The 23,151-nt window shown below is 39.2% G+C and overlaps 1 protein-coding gene across 1 annotated transcript in view; it reads left to right on the top strand.

Annotated features, from left to right (window-relative positions):
* FGF12 (fibroblast growth factor 12) overlaps positions 1–22,932 on the top strand; it is a 262,211-nt gene extending 239,279 nt beyond the window's left edge. Inside the window, exons 4-5 of the mRNA XM_036754914.1 lie at positions 632–830; positions 17,846–22,932. Of these exons, the coding sequence (XP_036610809.1) occupies positions 632–830; positions 17,846–17,964 (318 nt within the window). The 3' untranslated portion in view covers positions 17,965–22,932. The remainder of the gene's footprint in view (positions 1–631; positions 831–17,845) is intronic.
* The last annotated feature ends 219 nt before the right edge of the window (positions 22,933–23,151 follow it).

Below are 23,151 nucleotides of genomic sequence, written 5' to 3'. Positions count from 1 at the left end.
CAGGTATTGGTTAGACTAGACAGCTACTGAGGACCCTTCTAACTCTTGAGTTGCTCTGATTCCCTTACAGAAATTCAGCTTAACAAATTTATTCCCTGCCATATTCAAGAAATGGGACAAAATTAATGCAGGAAATTCTTTATATTTTTCTTAAAAGCAGAAGCCAAGATGTTCTGAACACTCTTCTCTGGCCTGACAGTTTTTGTGGTACCTTAGATGTTTTATCACATGGTGATGCATTATGTTTGTCATTACTCTCTCGTGCCCAAGACAAACAAAATCGGTGATGCCATTTATAACGTGCCAAGGAAGCTGTGACAAGGATACTTGTCATCACTTAAGTAAATAAGCTGCTAGTTTGAGAATTGCAGTGTAAATCTAACCAAGACTATTTTATTTGTCAGTCATGGAGGTTTGCAGAACATGTGGCTGAATAAATTTCAAAATGGAGAAGAGCTTCCAGGATAGGTGCACTTTGTTTTCTTTGTGAATCTAATATGGTTCACTGTCTTTGAGACTTTGCTCAATCAAATTTGATTTGTCCTTTCCAGAGGGAGTCTTTCAGCAATGTCAATTTGAAATAACTGCTCATTAATTCCTATTTTTTGTCTTCATTTTCTTTTTCTTCCAGGATGTTTTCACACCTGAGTGCAAATTTAAGGAATCTGTTTTTGAAAATTACTACGTCATCTATTCTTCTACACTTTACCGGCAGCAAGAATCAGGGCGAGCTTGGTTTCTGGGACTCAATAAAGAAGGTCAAATTATGAAAGGAAACAGAGTGAAAAAAACCAAACCTTCATCACACTTTGTCCCTAAACCCATTGAAGGTAAGGTAACCCTCCATCTTTTTTTTTCTCTTGGTGTTGTTGTTAACTCTTCATTAAAAATAGTTATTCTTCATTCTAGAGATGGTAGTCACCCCATTGATCGCCAAGTCAGCTGTGAGAACCTTTCAGAAACCCTGGGTCTGAATTCTGATTCTGCTATTTGCTACTTCCCTGATTGCAGACAAGGCATTTCAGACCTCAGTTTCTCCATCTTTAAAATGAAGGAGTTGGGCAAGAGTTACTCCTGGCTCTCAACTTAAGAATTTCTGATCCTTTGACCATTACTCTTAGAGCTGGAGTTGGTGCCTCCTCTTCTGTCCCCTGTGAAAAGAAAAAAATGGGACAATCCCATTTCAGGGCCTTTGGAAGATTCTCAAATCATCTAACTCACCACAAAATATAAGAGGAAGTGGAGAAGTAGCACAGAATTGGAGGTTCCCAATAATCTTGTTCTATAGATCAATGTTGAACCTTTTAAATTGGATAGTGTCCTCTTTCTCCATAAGATGACATGATGTTCTCAGCTAGTTCCCTATTTGTTGTCAGACAACAATCTTGGCATTCTTATTGAAGAAACTGATGATTTTCAGGCAAAACCTGACACATTCCCTAGAGATGTATTCATTTTCCTTTGCACTTTTCAAGATAGAAGTGGAGCATGGCTGGTTTTGAAAATTCTTATTGTTTTCTAACTTTCATGAAGATCTTCTAGCCTACAAATCTAATTTTCCTTGGTCACTAAAAACTGGTTCTTGGCTATCCCATTTGTGTATAAATTTCTCCAGAAGCAATACTTCCATTATCTGGCAACCTGGATTTCTTTTAACTAAAATTGCTTTCTGTCCTGAAGTCAAATCAAATTACCTTTGGCATTGGTTATAATCTTTTCTCATTTCAAGTATTTCCAATTCAAACAAAGGATCATTTGATCCCAAGATTCAGAGCTAGAAGGGACCTGATTGGATATCTAACCCAAGCCCCTCACTTAGGAAGTCCCTGAGAAACACTGTGACCTGCAGGAACAATAAGAAGCCAAAGAGTCCAGTTCATTCCCAGCTTCTCTGATACCCCAACCATTATACTCTACATTTCATGGAAAGCCATTAGCATAAGGTGCCAAGTATACAGATGAGTCACCAATTAAATACAGTGGCTCTTGGCTCATTCTCTTCTCAACTCCTTTTTCCTGGAACTAAATTCCCAAACCAGAGTTTCCATGTTACACCTAAATAGAGAAGAAGGTATTCCAAAGTGAGGATATAAATACTTAAAGCCTAACAGGAAGTTGATATTAAAATGATTAGGAAAGTCAGCAGATGCATTATGGGAAAATCTAGAAAGTTGTGGGCTTGAATCCTGACTCAGATTCTTAACTAGTTATGTGATTCTAGCAAGTCACTCAAATTCTCAGGGCCTCAGATCCCTCTCCTGTAAAGTGGAGACAGTAACATGACTTCTTTAAGGGTTGTTGGGAGGATAAAATGAATATCTGCAAAATGCCTCACAAACCTACAAAGGGCTATGAAGATGGACCTTTTTTATAATGATGATGAACAAAATACATATACTGAATACATATGGTTCCTCAGTCTGGAAAGCCACAGAGATGCCTGAGGTTACAATGACCATACATTTTCTAAAAAGTATATCTGCCTAAACAGAAGCAACCTTTGAAATTTTCTATTCAATCCAATTTGGGGCATGTTGAACTCAAAGATTTTTGGACCACAGTAGTTAAGTCAAGTCTTCAAGCATTTCTGATCACTCATTTTGTATCAGCTACCCAGATTGATGCTAAGCATTCAAAGGAAGGCAAGCCAAACCAAAACAAGATAAGAAATAAAAAAGTTTCCTGCCATCAAAGAGTTTGGAGTATGATGATAGAGGTATCAAAGAAGAAGTAGCAAGCCAATGGGACAGTAGAAATCTGGTGACAAGTTGGGCCTACATGTTTAAATTAGGAAGTCACAGAAATGGTCATTGAAGCCACTAGAGGAGATGAGACTGACGTCAGAGAGAACTTGTATTCAAGGTATTGGGAGAAGAAGGGGAAATATTAGGTGTCCCTTAATGAGAACAACTAATTAGAGACTCTTAAACCTGGAGCGAGTACTGTGAAATTTTAAAAATACTTTTAAAAAATTATTTATTTATTTTTAGTTTTCAACATTCATTTCTACAAGATTTTGAGTTCCAATTTTTCTTCCCATCTCTCCCCTACCCCCACCTCAAATTAGCATGCATGCTGATTACCACTTCCCCATTATACCCTCCCTTCTGTCACCTTCCCTTCTCACCTCCCCCCTTACTTTATTGTAGGGCAAGATGGATTTCTATACCCCATTGCCTGTATATCTTATTTCCCAATTGCATGTAAAAACAATTTTAACATGTTTTTAAAACTTTGAGTTCCAGATTCTCTCCCTTCTTCCCTCCCCACCCACATTCATTAAGAAGGCAAGCAATTCAATATAGTTTATGTATATGTAGTTATGCAAAACATTTCCACAATAGTCATACTGTGAAAGACTAATTATATTTACCTCCATCCTATCCCACCCTGCCATTTACTGTATTTTCTTCTTTGACCCTGTTCCTTTTCAAAAGTGTTTGCTTCTGACTACCCCCTGCCAAATCTGCCTTCCCTTCTATCATTCACTCCCCTTATCTTCTCCCCCCCTACTTTCATATAGAGTAAGATACCCTATTGAGTGTTTATCTTATTCCTTCCTTAAGTCAAATCCAGTGAGAGCAAGATTCACTCATTCCCTTTCACCTACTCTCTCTTCCCTTCCATTATAACAGCTTTTTCTTGCTACCTTTATGTGAGATAATTTACCCCATTCTCTCTCCCTTTCTCCTTCTCCCAATATATTCCCCTCTCACCCTTTAATTTTATTTTTTTAGATATCATCCCTTCATATTCAACTCGCCCTGTGCCCTCTGTCTATATGTATGTATTTTCCCTTCAACTACCCTAATACTGAGAAAGGTCTCATGAGTTATGAATATCTTTCTATGTAGGAATGCCAACAGTTCAACTTTAATAAGTCCTTTATGATTTCTCTTTCTTGTTTACCTTTTCATGTTTCTATTCATTCTCATATTTGAAAGTCAAATTTTCTATTCAGCCCTGGTCTTTTCATCAAGAATGCTTGAAAGTCCTCTATTTCATTGAATATCCATCTTTTTTTTTTTTGCTGAGTATTATACTTAGTTTTGCTGGGTAGGTGTTTCTTGGTTTTAATTCTAGCTTCTTTGACCTATGGAATATCATATTCCAAGCCCTTCAGTACCTTAATGTGGAAGCTGCTGGATCTTCTGTTATCCTGATTGAATTTCTACAATACTCTAATTGTTTCTATCTGACTGCTTGCAATATTTTCTCCTTCATATGGGAGCTCTGGAATTTGGGTACAATATTCATATGAGTTTTACTTTTGGGATCTTTTTCAATAGGCAATGGGTGGATTCTTTCAATTTCTATTTTACCCGCTGGTTCCAGAATATCAGGGCAGTTTTCCTTGGTAATTTCTTGAAAGATGATGTCTAGGCTCTTTTTTTTTAATCATGGCTTTCAGGTAGTCCAATAATTTTTAAATTATCTCTCCTGGATCTATTTTCCAGGTCAGTGGTATTTTGAAAGAGATATTTCACATTGTTTTCTATTTTTTCCATTCTTTTGGTTCTCTTTCATAATTTCTAATTTCTTCATTTCTCATAAAGTCACTAGCTTCCATTTGCTCCATTCTAATTTTTAAGGAATGACTTTCTTCAGTGAGCTTTTGGACCTCCTTTTCCATTTGGCCAATTCTGCTTTTTAAGGCATTCTTCTCCTCATTGACTTTTTGGACCTCTTTAGCCCTTTGGGTTACTTTTTAAGGTATTGTTTTCTTCAGTATTTTTTGGGTCTCCTTTAGCTAGTTGTTGACTCATTTTTCATGATTTTCTTGCATCACTGTCTCTTCTGTTCCCAATTTTTCCTCTACTTCTCTTACTTGAGGGTTGAACTTTTTGAGCTCTTTCATAGCCTGCAGCTAATTCATATTTTTCTTGGAGATTTTGGATATAGGAACTTTGACTTTCTTGTCTCCTTCTGATTATATGTTTTGATCTCCTTTGTCACTAAAGTAAGATTCTATAGTCTGATTTTTATAGTGTTTGCTCATTTTCCCAGCCAGTTACTTGACTTTTGACTTCTTTGTCAAGGTAGGACTCTGCTTCCAGAGTAAAGAATGCTCTGTCACAAGCTTCAGGGGTTTTGCATAGCTATTGTCAGAGATACTTCTAGGCACCTTCTACTTTGTCTTTGGCATTTGTGGGTTGATAAGTATGGAATGCACCAGAGCTGCCAGTGATTCAATCCCCTGAGGTCTGCTCCAGCCCAGTATGAGCCAGCATAGCCCATACTACACTGCACTGCACTCCCAGGCTGCTGTGATAGTCCCTTCCTGTCAGCCTTCCATGTTGTCTTGAGCTGGAGATTTGTTTCACTCTGTCATTTTCTGGGTTCTGTACCTGGAGAATTTTTTTAGAGTCATTTTACAGGTGTTTGGAGGGATTTGGGGGAGTGCTCAAGCAAGTCCCTGCTTTTACTCTGCCATCTTGGCCCCCGCCTCTCCCTCCACCCCTTAAAATACTTTTTGATTCATTATATTTGGCTTCCTTTGTAATATTCTATATTTTATTTTATGCATTGAAAATATTATTTTGAGAAAGGATCTATAGACTCCATCATACTGCTGCAAAGGGGGTCCGTCTGTGTCAGAATGAGAGAGAGAAAGAGAGAGAGAAAGAGAGAGAGAGAGAGAGAGAGAGAGAGAGAGAGAGAGAGGGAGGGAGAGAGAGACACTGGTTAGAAATCCTGTTCTTGTTGTTTACTCCCAAAGTTCATTGCTTCTTGGAGCTGTTGCCATGGCTCTCCTTACATGTGGAGGAAATGAGGCAATTTTCTGTCTTTTAAAATGCCAGAGCAAGCCTATGGCTTAAATGTCTCTGATGTTTTCCCTTCAATATTTCACAGTGAGGGGTCTAGAGAATCCCAAGGGGATGCAGAATTTGGGAAGCACATAAGAGGCTAGTTGACTTAAAGTTACATATAGCATTTTAAAGGCTCAAGACCTGTGCTTTTCCTTCCTAAAGAAAAGCAAAATATGAGAAGTGGTTTGGTTCCTTATATGTGTTTGTCTCCTAGTCTGAATTTCAAAGTATCAGACATTTTTGAGGTTCTTATTGGGATTTTTGTAATTTGAGATTATCAAGGTCATATTAAGCTAAAGTGTGTAAATTTATCTTTGGCTTTGAACTTAGAATTTGATTAGTTTAGGAAGCTATTATAAGATCCAGCTGTGAATTAATGATCTGATGATCCCCCAATCTAGTCTATGTAAGTTTATACCCCAATGAATGAGATTTCCTTACAGCATATGTCTTCTTCTTGTTCTTCTCTTTATCCTCTTCCTTCTCCTTCTTCTCAAAACCATGTTTTATGCACCATTTCATTGTTAAATGTGTTTATACATACATATCTAATATGTAAATATGTTTATGTATGCCATGCTAAATATTGTGCCAAGAAATGTTTTGAATACAGTGTTTGCCACTTAGAGAATATACTGCTATATGGAGGGAGGGAACAACATATCATTATCATTGTCTTCATCATCATCATCTTCTCCTCCTCCTTCTTCCTTGCCTTCTCATTCTCCTTCTCCTCCTTACCCTTCTCCTTCTTATTCTCTTTCTCCTCCTCCTCCTCTTTCTTGTACTTCACCTTTTGTTTTTCTTTTCCTCCTAATTCTTCTTGTCCTCCTTTTCCTCTTTCTTCTTCTTGTCTCTAGCTAGGCTTTGCTTTAGGGTAATTTTCCACCTCAGCCTTTTGAACAATACAAAATAGCCCTAAAGTAGAGACATTCTGACAGTAGAATGCTAGACATTTAGAAACTAAAGTGAATTGCTAGAGACATGGGTGCCGTCTTGATTTCCAGAGTCTTTCTTCTTTACTATAAGGAAAGGAAAGGACTCCTTTACTTTTTAGAAGAAAAGTGAGATATCATCAGGAAAGGAAAAGGTAGCTTAACAAGCTAGCTGACAGAGTGACAGAGCAATTAGGATGCCAGGGAAAGCATCCTGGATTTGTGGATATATTGTAAACCTACAGATACAACCCTAGAACTGCTTATCTCACTAGACAGATTGTACACCCTATGGGAACAGAGGTGACTCAGGCTTTGGGGAAAGGATTACTTTTTCCCTCCAGTCAACAATATATTCTCTCTTAATTGGTGAGTATGGCATACCAAGAATTCATTAGCAAAATATTTAGCAGGGGAACTCTTTATGTACATTTAGAAGTAAAATGGCAAATAGACATGGTTATAGCCAAGAGGAGTTTGCATCCTTTATTTTACCACTTAGGATTAGATGTATTAAACAGAAGAGTAAAGACCAGGTCTTTTTAATAAAAGACCAAAGAAGCATAAAGATAATTACGTTCATTGTAAAGATGGGGAAAAGTGGAGGTGAGGGCAAGGCTTTGCCCCCTGCCTAAGAGCAAAGTTACTTGCAAATGTTCTGTCCTTCATAAAGGAAAGTAAACTCAACCCAGAGCTTCTAGATATGAGGTTAAGTTCCTTCCTCCAGGTGGAGGGTTTATTCATTCCCTTTTATCAAACTGTGTATTTTCTTGAACTATTGGAATAGCCTCCTAATTGATATCTCTGCTTAAAGTGTTTCATCTGTCCAGTCCATCCTCTCAACAACTACCAAAGTGATCTTCCTTAAGTACAGGTTTGACCATAACTAATAATGTTAACCATACTATTACTAACAGCCAGAATTTATATGACTCTTTAAGATTTACAAAGAGCTTTATAACATTATCTTCTCTACATATCTCTGTCTCTATATCTATATGTCTGTGTATATTTGTATGTCTATTATTTATCTAACATAATTATCTATATCTATAGATATCTGTATATAAATATGCCTACCTATCTATATATGTGTGTGTATCTTCAAATTCAAGCCTATCAGGAAATAAAGTAATTTGGAGTAAAGAAAAAACTGTCAGCTTGTCTCTCCCTATCAAGAAAGCTTCTCAGAGAGAAGGGAGGTTTCAGGAGTAGTTTAATTCAATGTAGATTGACAGTTTTGTGCAGTAGGAAAAATAGATTAAGCTCTAAAGTGCATATTGGAGAAAGTTCTTGAGGTCTTATTTTTTCAAAGACCAGATTTTAAGAACTTAAAGGAGTAGTTCTTAGAAGGAAAAGATGTGGACATCTAAGAAGGAAAAAAAATTGCCATTTGATTTTAGCAATTCCATTCTTTTGTGGGTATAGAAATGTTCCTAGACCTAAATACACACACACACACACACACACACACACACACACACATACACAACCCACTCTCACTGTTACTGCCACCTCTCTGAGTACATTACTACTTGCTAATTACTATGTACAAGGATTTTCCCGTTCCAAGCCTATGTATCATATAATAGTGAAGTGAGTCAGTGTGTCTTGTGAGACCAGTCCAAGCAAGACAGACATCTTTACAAATGCTGAGTTTGTGGGAGCTGACATTTTGAATGTCAAGGTTCTCCCAAGTATAGCCTTAAAGCTAAGAACATTATCTCTGACTCATGTATCCTGACAGGTTAATGATCAACCCGACCACCACCCCTCCACCCCTTCATCCTGTGTTTAGCAGCCTTGAGATAGTAATTAGAGAATTGTTTCAGACAGATCAATGGACTTTATATTTTAGATCATTGCCATCTGCATTCAGCTTCAACCTCCACTTACACCTCATCCAAACCCAGGAATCTTCTAAAACAATGCAAAGGATAGAGCCTCCTTGTTTTTCCCTCTCTTTGCATTGTTATTCCTGCAGATAACAGATGTTATTACTTCTCCCTCCATTTTAAACTATCTTAGTGGAGACCTCTCTCACTAGCATTAGGCAGAGCTCCTAAATATCCTCTGTCAAGGCACACCACCCATTTTCCTCCTCTTCTCCTCCATCTCTTCCATGTTTGCCCACCTTCTACTTCCCTCCTCAGTTGGTCCATGCTAGTGGGTGCTGAACTGATATTCTGCTTTTTTTTTGCCACAGAGAAAGAAGTCCAATGTTTCAAAGACATAAGGGATTAAAATGTATTCTGATTCTGGAAGTCATGTAGAAAATGGCAGCCAATCAGGGAGAATGGAATGGGGAATTGGAGATGGGTATAGATGAGGCAAAAGTGAAATGGAGTCATTAGAGGAGCCAGGCTAAATGCTGCATCATGCTATTGCTAGGCAGGAGAGAGATGGAGAAATGGAGATTTCCCTTGTCTCCTATAGCCAGTCACTTGCTAAGTCTTGTTGATTCCACCTACACAAAAAATAAATCCAGTCTACCTCTTTTTCCTCCTTAACATGTCAATCACCTCGGTTCAAGCCATCATCACTTTTGCCTGAACTATTAGAATAGCTTCTTAATTGATATCTCTGCATAAAGCATTTTGTTTCTCTAGTCTACCCTCAGAACAGCTACCATAATGATCTTCCTTAAGTGCAAGACTGAACATGTCACACACACACACACACACACACACACACACACACACACAAACACATACAGGTATACACACAGCCCTCTCCCCACTGAAATTTCAGTGGCTCCCTGTTGCCTCTAGGAACAAATATAAAATCTTCTGGCTGGCATTTAACTTCTTCATGATGTAACTGAAATTTACCTTTTCAGTCTTAGTGCACCTTATCCCCCTTAATGAATTTTAAATTACAGAATTGTGGCCCTCATTGCTTCTTCACATATGACATTATCTCCAATCTCCACACCTTTACTGAGAGAAGCTATCTTTTGTCACTGACATACATGTTCTCCTCACTGCCAACTAGTAGAATCCCTAGTTCTCTTCAAAGTTTACCTCCATCATCACTTCTTGCCTATTCATCCCAAGGTATTATTACCCTGACCTCAAAATTACCACATGTATTTGGAAATACTTCTTTTTGTGGGTGCATACATGTCATTTCATCCAACAGGACTCAGCTTCAACTTGCAACAATAACCCTTCATTAGACCTGTGATCTTGGGAAACTTACTTCTTCTCTCAAGAGCTCAGCAACCTCATTTGTAGTATATGCTTTGTGTTTTCTGAGGGCTCTTCTGCTATGATAGGAAGGAGGTATAACAAGTAGACATTTGGTGGGAAATCATGAACAAAGACACAGTAGATACAGTCAGTAGATATAAGGAGACTGACCGGATAAAGAAGCAGAGAGTTCTCTTCCCTTCCCTTTCTTCCTCTTCCTTACTTTTTTTTTTACCCAGTGTTTTATATTTATGTATATTTACTGCTTTTCTCTTCTCTTGGAGGAGCTGTTTCTTGATTTCTGAATTGAGTGTCAAATAGAAACCTGTCTTGGGAACATCTCCCTCATACATTCTTGCTTATCTCTTTTTTCTCACATATATTGTTTCTGCTAGATTCCCAAAGAAAAATGCAGATCATTTTGTGCTTGAACTCCTAACTCTTTGAGAAATTCGTGGGACCTTTCCCCAAGCCTATTGGGGAATATCATTGGGAACACCCATGACTTGTCAGCTGGCAAGTAGAGACTTCCAAAACACAGCCCTTCAAATTTCCTAACTTCTTTTAATTCTTCCTTTAATGACAGTAATTATAGCATCAAATTATAGAATTCTCCAGCTCCTTTCTGCCTCAGTTGCTGAATCAAAGATCTCTAAGGTTCTCTGGTCAATAACCTACTAATCTTCCCCTTCCCCTTGGCATAATTGTGCCTGGCCTAGAAAGATTCATTTCTTTTTATAACCTTTGAATGATTGGTAATTCTTTGACTTCTGGGAATAAAATCTGCAACAAAATGTCAAGTTCTTTGTAGTCATTTGGAGATTTGGCCAGAAACACCAACATCCTTAACCCCATTTTGTAAATGTCAATCTGGCAAAAAACAAAATGCCCAACCCATGTTTCTCCCAGTCCTCTCTGACTCTATATTTGTGGTGTTCCACATCTGACTCCTATATCTCACACCCTTAACCTCCCCCCAACTATGAGAGCCCACACAATTGCTTAATGATATCTTATGTATTAGACAGCACACAGCAGGGAGAGGGATTCTTTACTTCTTAATGAACGGATCTGAACAGTCCAGGTTTACTCCTCTGACCCAGATGACTCTACCTTGTGAAAAATGAGTCCTCAAGATTCTAATGGTGCTAATAGCTTGTAATCTAAATGATGTTGGAAGGATGATAATAATGCTTTTTGTTTTCCAGAACAACCTGTGAGATAGGTAGTACAACAATGAATATCCCCACTTTATGATGAAGTATGCTCAGAAAGTTTTAAGTTGAATGAGGTTAAGCTTCATTTATACCTTAATAGGGTTATATTAATCAAATGTTCAAGGCCCCACTTCACTGAGCTCAAAGTAGCATGGAAACATTTACTTCAGTTTAATTCAGTAAGCATTTTAAACGCCTACTATGTGCCAGGTGCTGGGGATGTGAATTAAAAAAAATAATTTTATGTGCTAAAGATACACTTTATTGAGGAAAAACATGTACAAAGAAGATGAATACTACACACACACACACACACACACACACACACATACACACACATGTAGATATCTATGCCTATATCTATAGATATATAGATAATGTACAAATATAAAATTTCTAGGAAAAATGCAGGTTCATTCAAAAAGGCAGTTTTTAAATGATAGAATATGGATTCTAGAGTATATAATAGAAGGGCAGAAAAAAATAGGGTAGAGGCACCAGTGGAATAAGAATCGGCTCCAGGGACCCTTGATCCAGGTAGCCCAAGACTCCAAATCTGTGTGGCTACAGGGCAGTGAATGGCCATGTCTTTCACAATCAATGGCAATCTTCATCTGAAAATCAATCACTGAAAAAAGGCAGGAAACTAAGTTTTGGAGGAGGCAGGGCAGATTAGAGGTATTACTTGTCTGCTGGTTCAGATTAGTCTCTGAAGGTTTGGAGTCATTCTGGTTACAGAGGTGAGAGCTGTGGCTGAGTCAGTCATTTGCCTAATCAGCAACAAGGTTAGCATTTATGGGGAGAATGAGTAATTTTGGAGAGAAACGGCTATGTTGGGGGAGGGGGAAGGGAAGGGGAGGCTCTGATCAAGGTTAAGGGCTGCCAGCCATCTGCTTCAACAACCATTTATTAAGTACTTCACATATGTAAATGTTGTCCTCGATTTAGGAGTTTGGAGTGGGGGGAGTATTCTCTGAAAGTTTACAGTCTTTTCACAGAATCATCGAACTTGAGTCAGAAGGCATGGCATTGGCCCTGTAGGCCAACCAACAGAAGAAAGTAAGCTACTGAATGACTGGAAACAGGAAGGAAGGGACAGAGGAAGGTTTTGTATGCAAGGGAGAGGTGACAAAAGTACCTACTTTTAACATTTTGCTTAGGATTCTGGCCTCAAACTGTACCACCTAGATTAATTTTATGCACATAATTATGGACTTAATTGTATATATTTCTGAGGTTTTAATTCCATGTGTGTATAAATGTGATTAAATGATAAATTGATAAATGATAAACATTCCAGGGCTGATGCAATTGAAGTCATTATTTCATTAACCATGCTGTTTCTAAAGTGCCTACAATGGTACAATGTCTGAGTACAAACCGAACCAGTGGCAGCATTCTGCCCAAGTAACCCCCACCATTCTTGTTAGAGGAGGGTCATTCACATAAGCTTTCCTCTAGGAAAATCATTTATTTTTTAGTTACTCAGATCATAACTTCCTACTACAGCTGGTTGTTTTCTTTAATTTAGATTGAGGTACTTATTGACAATAAGCAGGTATTAAGCATCTATGCTTTTCACAGTATTGCCTATGCAAAGATAAATCAAAAGTAAACCCTGACTTTAAGGAACTTAGATTTCACTTGGGGGATATGTGGCACAGATTAAGATAAGTACATGTATGTCATCATTCAAGCAGGGAGAAAGCACTACCAACTAGAGTATCAGGAAAGGATTCCTGTAGAAAGTGGTACCCCTCCTGAGTTTTGGAAGAAAATTGGGTTTCTAAGAAGTGGATGAGAGAAAGGCCTGCAGTTAGGGCAGTGGAGACAGCCCAAGCCAAGGCAGAAGGCCAGTAAGTGGGCAGTTAAGGCTAATGTTGAGGCCAGGAGCTAGGTCTGCTGAATCCTGTGCTCTATCCTTTGCACAGAGTTAGTTCTCTTGTCATGAAGCTCTTCAGGTTTTGAAAACATAGGATATGAATTGATCTTACTTACAAAAATAACATGTATATTTCCCTAACAACCCATAACAGTTTTCAAGTCACTTTACAATTCATGTACTTAAACTAACTTTTTTAGTTCTTTCTGAAAAATAAGATGAAGGAAAGGGCAAGCAACTTCCAGTCACAGGTGATAAGGATGGAGGATGAATCCTGATATTTTCATTCCCTTCAGAATGTTCAGAAAAGATTCTGAGAGTATCAGCAGCCTAAGAACACTTGGAAGCCTATTTTTCATGTTAATATCTTTCATTACTGCTATGTATAGCTTTCTCTTTTTAATGAATTTTGAACACTGCTATGTGTCTTATCCTGGGATACTTTTAAAAAGTATCAAGATAATTTATTTTGAGTCAAAATAAATGCTCACTCTGGGGGAAAAATCAGTATTAATTTGATGGTGATGAAAGAGTTAATAGAATGATTCAAAGACTTTTTTATGACATTTGCTTCATGTGGGGAAAAAAAATGCCTCTCTGTGGCTACATGGCCTCAATGCCAACAGCAGTCAAGATGGTTGGTGACTTGAGCACCTCCAAATGACAGAGGAATTCTAACCTCTGTGCTAATTATCTTAGTTTCCCCGGAAGCAGCCTAATTGCATTGACTCATTCATCTCTTTATTTTCTCATTTACCAAGTACATATTAAGCACCTCCTGTGTGATCTTGTCATCATTTTAGAACTAGAGAGAAATTCAGAGCTCATCCAGTCGTCACATACTCATTAAAACAAATGAATAAAAAGAACTTCATGGATGGCTTGTCTTTTCCATCTCTATTTCCTCTTTCATCGCACCCCCCAATCCTAGGGATCTATCCCTTATATCAAAGATTTTTTTTGAGAGAAAAAAATCATAAAACAATTAACACTTTAAAAATGATGTTTTACATATAATGTTTCAAGCATATGGATGCCCTGCTCTGCAAAAACAAACAAACAAACAAAAAAACATGGAGAGTTTTCTTCCATATCTCTTCTTTCGAGAACATGTTTATTTTACAGATGAGGAAAGAAGCTGAGGCCCAGAAAACTTCTGTAACTTGTGCCCATAAGCCACCACACTGGGGTTGGTCCTTTGACTCCAAACCCATTACTCCACCCAGTATACTACCCTGTGTCAGAGAGCCACTTGGGTGCTGGTACACACTGGGTCTGTCTATACTGTGACGTTATTCAGTTTTTCACAAATTTCTGGCATGCCACCTTCTTTCCTGCCTTATGCTGGAAAATGATTTTCTCCTTTGGTATCTGAGGGAAAGTGATGCAAGGCTATGTTTATTCTGGGGAAGGGGCCATTCCGCACTCATTCGCTGTGCTTCCACACACATGTTGGGGACTCCTGAGCTTGGCCAGGTGGGCGAATGACACCCAGAGCAAGCTGCCATGCAGGTGTGCTGAGATAGCCTCCCACAGTGCTGGCACGGCCCTGGAACAGAATTCATGTACCATGTATCAATAACTTTAGTAAATCTTAATTACACTAAATAGATGAGGAGAATGTTTCTGCACAGCAAAACCCAAGATCCCAATATCAAGCTATGAGATGGCCTGACTGATGACCTGCATGACTCCTTTCTGAGAATGCTCCTGAGAGAGCAAGATTGCCTTTTCTTCATTCGTTTGCCTCTATTCAAGTGTCCATGCGTGGAGCTATGCCAACTGTCCACTTTTACCCCCCACCCCCCCACACACACACATTCAGGACATTTTGAGTTGAAAGACCCATAGGCATCTCCAATCAAACAAGATCTGGCTTAGTTTTCCCCAAATCCCACCCCATTTCTAAGCATCCCACTTTCTGTCAAGGGTCCTAGCCTCCTTCTAGTCACTTGGATTTACAGCATCATCATCATTCTCAATATTCCCTTTTCCTCATCTCATATATATAATTTGTTAGCGAATTTTGTTATTTCCACCTCAGCAATATGTTGATCCCCTTCCCTCTACTCACATGGCCATCTGCTGATTCCTGACCTAGACTGTGGACTTTTAATTGTTTTTTTTTTATTTTTCCCTTGATTCTCTCTCCAAACCAATCCATCCACTAAAGCTTGCCAGAATAATTTAAAGAAAAAAGATGCACAAAACAACAATAACACTTGTGATTGTTACATTGTCCTCCTCATTAAACCTTATTCTTTCTAGGATCAAATGCAAGCTCTTCTGTTTGGCATGGGAAGCCCTCCATTTTCTAGCAGACACCTAGTATATCCCTAGCTAGGATCCTAATTCACCAGCTCACTTTAACTTACCTTTCTAGCCTTATTAGTCAGCATCCCCCTTCATCCCTATAGGGCAGAGACCACCTGGCCTTCTGATTCTTCTTCACACAAGACATTGCATCTCTCATCACAGTCTAAGGCTGTTCCTCAGACCAAGAAAGTGCTCCTCAGTCACATTTGCCCATTAGAATCCCTCATTTCTTTCAACTGGCATTTGAAAGATGACATTCTCCATAAAACTGAAACTTTCCTTAATCTTCCAGCTGCCAGTGGCTTCCCTCCCCAAGTTACCTTGATAATAGATGTCACCTGGACAAGCTGTTTGCTCCAGTGGAATGTAAACTCCTTGAGGGCAGGAACTCCCTCATTTTGGTCTCTGGATCCCCAGGGCCTAGCTCATAGATTGTGCCTGAAGAAAAGTTGCTAATCATTGGCATTCATTTTTTCCTCCAGTATTATTATTTTTCTTTTTTTAAATTTTATTTTGTTTTCAATTCACAGAACAAGACCAATTGTCATCTCCCCAGTTACTTGAGATCACAGTGCAAGAAATTACTTTGGCCTCTCTTTATCTTTATTTTGTACTTTTGTTCATGTTGCCTCCTCTTAATACTGTGTGACCTCTCTCATGACAAGGGCTTTCATTTCTGTCTTTTTGTCCTCAAGGCTTTCACTTTGTGTGGCATATAATAGGCACTTAATAATTGCTTCTTTAATCAATGTATTATCATTTACACGATGTGCCTACACATTCTCATTCAACAGTAGCTTAATAAGAATGAACCAATTATAAACAAACGACATTTAGGGAAAACTGGATCATTGTAAGTAACAGTGAGACCCATTTGTGGAGAAGAGTACTGGGGCAGGCAGGCAAACTACATGGAATGAGGAACTCAGAAGGTCAGATGGAATTGGCCCGACTATTTGGCAGAAGTCAGTTACTTCCCAAAGCCAGAACCACAAATGAGAATTTAGTCTATGCTAAAATGTCAGAACCAAGATTGAAGCACCTGCATTCTTTATGCTGGACCACTTGGGCAGAGTTACTTGCTCTGTCAGGGCAAAATCTGGTCAGTATAATATTTAAAGAATTAGGAATTCTTGTGGTTTTTTAAACTGTGTTAAATATTTTCATTGGCAATGGTCCACAACTACTTCTCTTCCCCCTCCCACCTTTCCTATGCCTTCCTATCTCCATTTAGGTTAAGTGGAGCTTTCTGGCTGAATGAATACCTGTCCCTTCCTGGACTGTGAGGCATGCATGCATATTATCAGGGTAAAACATATACCCCTTTTCATTTTGTGGTCCAAACAAACATATATTTTTAAGCCCCCACCCTGGGGAAATAGAGTTTAAGATTTAGCACAAGGTGATTATTATCATGTTTTTGTCTGTTCTTTCACCCAGAAAATTCATCCAAAAATATTTATATTATAGAAATATTCAGATATACAGTATTAGAAACAAGAACCAGCTGAAACGATGAACCCAAAGCTGACACCACTAGAAATGCGATGGTCCTAATTCCTATGCAGACCATCAGTATGATTTTTCTGTGGCTCTTGTTTTCTATCTAGGCAAGGACTTGAAAGCCACCTGAGTACTTCAGCTAAGTCCTATATAAACTGCTGGTGCCCATGCTGTCATGCCTCATAGGGGGTTGTGAGATAAGCCCAATGAGTAATACTGTAACTTTAGGCATGCTTGCATATCACCAACTGGCTCAATTGCCAGAGAGAACACCAGGGCAGAGGGGTGTATTTGGTCAGACACAAACCACACTGGCAGTGCTCAGATTCAAACAGAGGGTTGCATCAAGGATGGGGTTCTGGCTTGAGGAACAGCTTGGATGAGCCAGAGATCAATAGGCTTTAGATAGTCCCTAGGAGACAGGGTGAGTCACAGCTTCTTCTTCTTCCTCTTCTCTTTTGTCCGTTTTCCTTTCTAAACTTTTTATCATTAAGGTGCAGTAAGCCTTGACAATAAATATTTCCAATGGACTCACTAAAGTCCTATTTCCCTTTGTAATCAAAGATTAGCTTGGTGTAACCAAAAAGGTACTTTCTCTGCCCAGATGAGATTCAGATTAAAGCCTGGAAAGCAAGATAACTCTTAATATCCTATAGAGGTTATGCTGTAACTCTCCAATAGCACTGGTTATGTGTGCACTCACGTGTGTGCATAAATATGTGTGTCCTCATATGTGTATGTATGTAATGCATAAGTTGGAAAAAAACAAGCATTATCTTAAAAAAATCAGAAACCTCCCTGCAGCTGTAGCTCAAGTCAGCTTCAAAGGCTGAGGCTGGAAACAAGAAATGGGCGAGGTCTGTGGAATTAAGGATCCAAAATAGTTGGGACATAGGGAGGTTCAAAACCCAAGTTCCACATGCTAATTGTGGCCAAAGAGTCTGCTCTCCTTAAAGCCATGAAAACTAATTGTTGTAATTTCTATTTCCAGTGTGCATGTACAGAGAGCCATCATTGCATGAAATTGGAGAAAAGCAAGGACGTTCCAGGAAAAGTTCCGGCACACCGACGATGAACGGAGGGAAAGTGGTGAATCAGGATTCCACATAGCTGAGAATGCTTCCCTTCTGTGCACACTCCACCCCTTCCTCCTTCCCCCGTCCCTGGCACCCCATCCCTTCCCAGTACCCATGGAGACAACAATACACTGACCAGGCAGGACTTAGGGGCTAAGATTGGGAATGCAAAATCTGGGTTTGGGGAAGATGATGAAATTCAACCTCAATCTTGCCTGTTGCAATGTTGTAGAAACACACACACACACACACACACACACACACACACACGCGCGCGCGCACACACGTACACATACACATACACATACACATGCAATGTAAAGAAAAATAGTAAATAAATCTAGTCTCCACTATCATTTTTAAGCAAACCCTTCACTCTATTATGGGAGAGGGGAAAGGTAGCTCCCTGCATAATTTTCATAAAGATGCTACCATAAAAAGCTAGGACTTGGAAGAAATGAACCTCACCCCTGAGGTTCTCCACTACCCCCACCACCCCAGACTGCTTGAATTGCTACAAAAAGCCCTAAAGTGGGGGAAGGGCTGCTTTTGTGTTTTTGTTGTACTCTTTGTGGCTGTCTCTATAATTCCCTATCTTTTTAAGAAGCCTGAAAATGTGTGGGTTTGTGTTTTCTGTTAAAGCTTCCCAAATGCCTGCTGAAAGCCCCCTTTGAAATTCCCCTTCTCTTACGCCCCTCTCCCATCATTCAGGCCATTCTGTCTGGGACTTTGTAGTACCAGAGAATGTTGGATTATTCATTATTGACAGTTTAATGGAAGAAGGTTGCAGGCAGAAGGATAACCTTAAGGATTTCTAGTGGTCTTAGTTGATACCAACATTTCAGGAAAAAAACAAAAACAAAAACTTTCAGATCCTAATGATTGAAACCTCATTCCAATTTTCAAAGGCTTTTGTTATGGGGTCTTTTAAAAATGTCATTTAGAAAAGTCACTGTTATAAGATTAAAGGTATCTCAGAGAGATTTGTGGCCACACTCAAAATCCCCCTCTTAGAAATTTCACTATTTTAGTTAACCATTATATTCGTCTCCTATCCTGTGGAAACTCTTGAGTAGGGAGATAATGAATCTCCCATATCAGAATGTTCATCCAGGATTAAATAGGAAAATGGAGCTGAAGAAGGGACATAAGTCCTGGCACATTGTTGAGGGCAAACTGGGCTTCATTCTTTTTCCCCTGCCTGAAGTTGACACACACAAGTCATTACCCAATATCAGCTGAGTCATCAGGAAGAAAGGTATTGCACTTGACAGCTGATTTGGGGCTCTATAAACATTCTACTTTCTCCTTATCTACTTCGACCAGCATCTGACTGGCAATGTAGCTATCTCTCTAACCCCTTATAGATTCGCCAGTTCTCCTGACTACCCTCAATGCCACAGACAGTCTGAGTATCCCCACCCAGGCTGGACTGTGTTCTCAGGGCTAAGTTTAGGGACTCGTGGTGACGGAAAAGCACATCTTTAGGGCTAAATGGTAGATGCCTAGAATAGCATCTTAGAGTGTGGTTGGGTGATAGAGAAGGAAAGAAAGTAGGTGGCTGGAGAAGAAATGGATTATCTAATTATCAGTGTAGTGTTCTCATTGAAATCAGTGTTGCTTCATTTCTGGGGGGAAAGAGAGAGAGAACTAGAAAGAGAGAGAGAGAGGGACAGAGAGACAGAGAGAGATCCAGACAGACACAGACAGAGAAACACAGAGACCAAGACAAAGACAGAGAGAGACAGAGTCAGAGAGACAAAAACAGTGAGAGACAGAGTGACACAGAGAGAGAGAGGGAGAGAGAGAGAGAGAAAAGAGGGGATAGAACTTATCTTGGTTTACATATTTAGAACTGGATAGGACCTCAGAGGTCATTAAGTTTAAGTTCCTCATTTTGTAGATGAATGGTTGAAGCCTAGATAAATTTCAACTTTCCCAAGGTCATGCAGGTCATAAATGGCAGTAGACGGATTTAAATCCAGGGACAAGACTACAAATGTAGTATCTTCTCCACTGTATCCTGACTGACTACATACGATGCTTTAGTAACTCTTGTTGAAAAGAGATGGTGCAGAGAAATCTACAAACGACTTCACTGTCCCATATGTATTCTTCCAAATATGAAACCTGTAGTTCCCCCACCTGCTGACCAAACATCTGGGTGTTACAATGATCATGACTTTGAGGTGGGTTGCCATGTGCCCTGAAAGCTTCCTTCCTTTCCTTAGCTGTAAACAACTGCTTCCACTCGTCATAACTGTTCGTGACTGGCTCATGTGCTAAGCTCTATCTGTACAGCTGCTCCCTACCCCCTCACCATGTATGTCATCAAGGCCTGCCAAAGAGAAATGGCATAATAAGGTCAAGACCTTACAAGGTAATAGCAAAGGCTATGCATGTAGGAATTGGGCAATAATATTTTAAGGATAAATGTTTTGAAATAACATATGAAAACATTAAACTCTAGCTGTTGCTCTCATAGGAAAATTACAGTGGAAAGAGCTCCAGATTTGCCCTTACTCCTCTTTGCCCTGTTCCATTCCACACAATTGTATCTGTGCTTTTAGCAGCACCAGGTAACCAGATGACTGTTTTTAAATATGATTCTCTTGAAATGATGGAGGAGGCTTTCACAGATTGGGAATGGGTTCCATAGCAGGAGCTCTACTTGAGCTTCAGAAAATTTACAAAAAATTATCAGAAAGAAAACAAAAGGGCCATTTTACAGAGTGAAATTGAAAATAGTGATAAAGGCATAAGGGGCAAGATTGATTTCATCCCTTTTTATTGGGAAGAGATAAGATCAAGAGAGAAAACTCAGCCATCAACAAAATGACCAACCCAACTGCAATGCTATCTACTCTGTGTCATGTATATTTGAGGCAAGATGCAATGATTAGTTGTCCTTTGGCTAGTATAAGTGAGAACAGGAATATGAGGGCACAAACTAAAGCTTATTTTTTTCTCAGTAATTTGAAATAAATGTTGAGCTCAGTAAATTGTTTTGGAAATGAAGGTGGCCTTACCCCCTGTGCAGGAATGTGAGCCATCAGTACACTAGGAGTGAGGGGCCTCCTACATAATGGCTGAGGATTAGTGGTGGGAGTGTCAGGAGCCTGTGCAGCTGCTGCCCACACAATGTTGTCATGAAAAATATATTGGCAAAAAAAATAAAAAAGAGAGAATTCATCTCTAATTCTGATATTGAATTGTAGATAATCCACCTCCATCCACTTTTCTGTGTGCTCCCAAACACAAAAATCCCACCCACCCAACTACTTCTCCTACTTAAACATTCTTCTCTTTGTAGAAAAAAAAATAGTTTACTTTTTAGCTCTTTTTTCCATACTTTAATTCAGTCCTCCTATTTTTTCTTCTTTCTTTCCTATTGGCCAGTACAATCCCAAAGTGGCACCAGACTGTGTTTAACACAACCTGTTGCCTTCAGGGACACTCCCTCAACACCAGGTTCTCCAACAGACCCAAATAGTCATGGGTGGATTGGGATGCTTGCTTAGGCACTCTATTGAAGCATTATTCAAACCCATGGAATTGAAAACCATATACATCCATTTACAGACACTGGGAGACTCACAAGAGAGTTCCTATCAGGCATACCTGATACCCTCCATGCTTAAAGGTGTTGCTATTTGGAGTTTTCAAGAGAAAACACAATGTAAATGTGGATTTTGAGTTCCAAGTTAATAAGGTTGTGGAAGATGAAGGGCACCAGAGAGGCCAGATGGTCATCACAGCATTGAGTTAGATGATGACTTGCCTATTTGAGTTTCCCAGTGTCTTCTCCCATAATAAAGCCCTACCCCGACTCTGTCACGTTCTGCAGATTGGCTCAGTAACGGGAGAGCCCAATGATGAATGTGGCTTTGCCTGGGGTCTCTGAATCTGAATACCTAGCTTGGAAACGCCATCACATTTAGCAAAACTCTTTGTGGATGGGGACTACTTTTGGATCCATGGCTGATATAAATCTTGCTGATGATCAGTAAGTTGCTGCTGGTGGGACATGGCAGAAGAACAAGATGGAAACAAAGGAGGAGAACAAAGTTGCTTTCCTTCTCCTGAGAAAGTTAGAAAATGTGGAGTGTTTGACCAAGCATGACTACCCCTATGATGTGATGTCTAGTCTCACTGACTGTGTGCCCAGTGATTGAAGCCCTCCCGTTTCCCTCTCCATGTTTTAGTCCCATCAATACGCCTTACTTTTTCGGAGGAGGTTTTCCATGGTATTTCCTTGTTTCAGAGTTTTCTTGCTCTATGTCATTGGCCCCAAATAATGCTCATCCCTTCCTAGCCACATCCCAAAGGCTCAAATGCCTCCTCTGTCCAAAATGTGTAAATAGCATTTTTTTAACAGGAACATATTTAAAAAGGTGGATTGTTCTACAAATATATATGTACATATATATGCATCTGAAATAAGGATATATTATATAGAGGTTTTTTTATTTGTTTGATTTGTGGTCTTTAGTTATAGGTATATCAAAGAATCAAGAGATTTGAATGCAAAACTTTATATATATATATAAATGTATATTTCTACTGATAGCTCAACATGCCACTTTCTAATAAACACGAAACAGGTAGGGGACACTGAAATAAAAAAGCACACGCTCCTTCAGAACTTACATGATTTTGGGTCCCGCTGTTCGGTGAGGAATTGCATTCTTTTTCTTTTTCAAACATTATCTCTGTCCTGAAAAGCAATATTTTCTGGTCCAGACCCCTTGACGAAGCCAAAAACAATGTGAAATGAAGAACACTTAAGAGCGCATGTATGGGAGCATGTTCTAACAGGCTATTTCACTCCCCCTCCCCCTTCTGGAGATTGTCCAATTTAAGACTAAAGCTAAAAGTCACCGCTTATCCTGTAACTCAAACAAGGGTTTTTGACACTCAGAAATCAAAGCCTCGGCGGCTAGCAAATTGATTTGAAAGGTAATCACAAATGCTTGCATTAAACTTAATGTTATAAAAAAAAGTCTGATTGGATGTTTTATTGCCTATAAATATCGATAATTCTGCCTTTGGTCCAAGGACAAAGTGGGAAGAGTGGCATTTCATGAAGTCAAAGGATTTCCTCCATCTCCCATGAAAACACTTGGCCATAGTGTTGTTTACTTTTAGGAGCTGCTGTCAGGGGCACCAAGATACCTGATGCTGAAATACACTCTCTTGTAGCTAATTCCAATAGTCAGCC

The sequence above is a fragment of the Trichosurus vulpecula genome, chromosome 4 (genome assembly GCF_011100635.1).
Source record: "Trichosurus vulpecula isolate mTriVul1 chromosome 4, mTriVul1.pri, whole genome shotgun sequence".
In the NCBI taxonomy this organism is placed as follows: domain Eukaryota; kingdom Metazoa; phylum Chordata; class Mammalia; order Diprotodontia; family Phalangeridae; genus Trichosurus; species Trichosurus vulpecula.
This window is presented reverse-complemented; position numbering and strand designations above follow the sequence as displayed.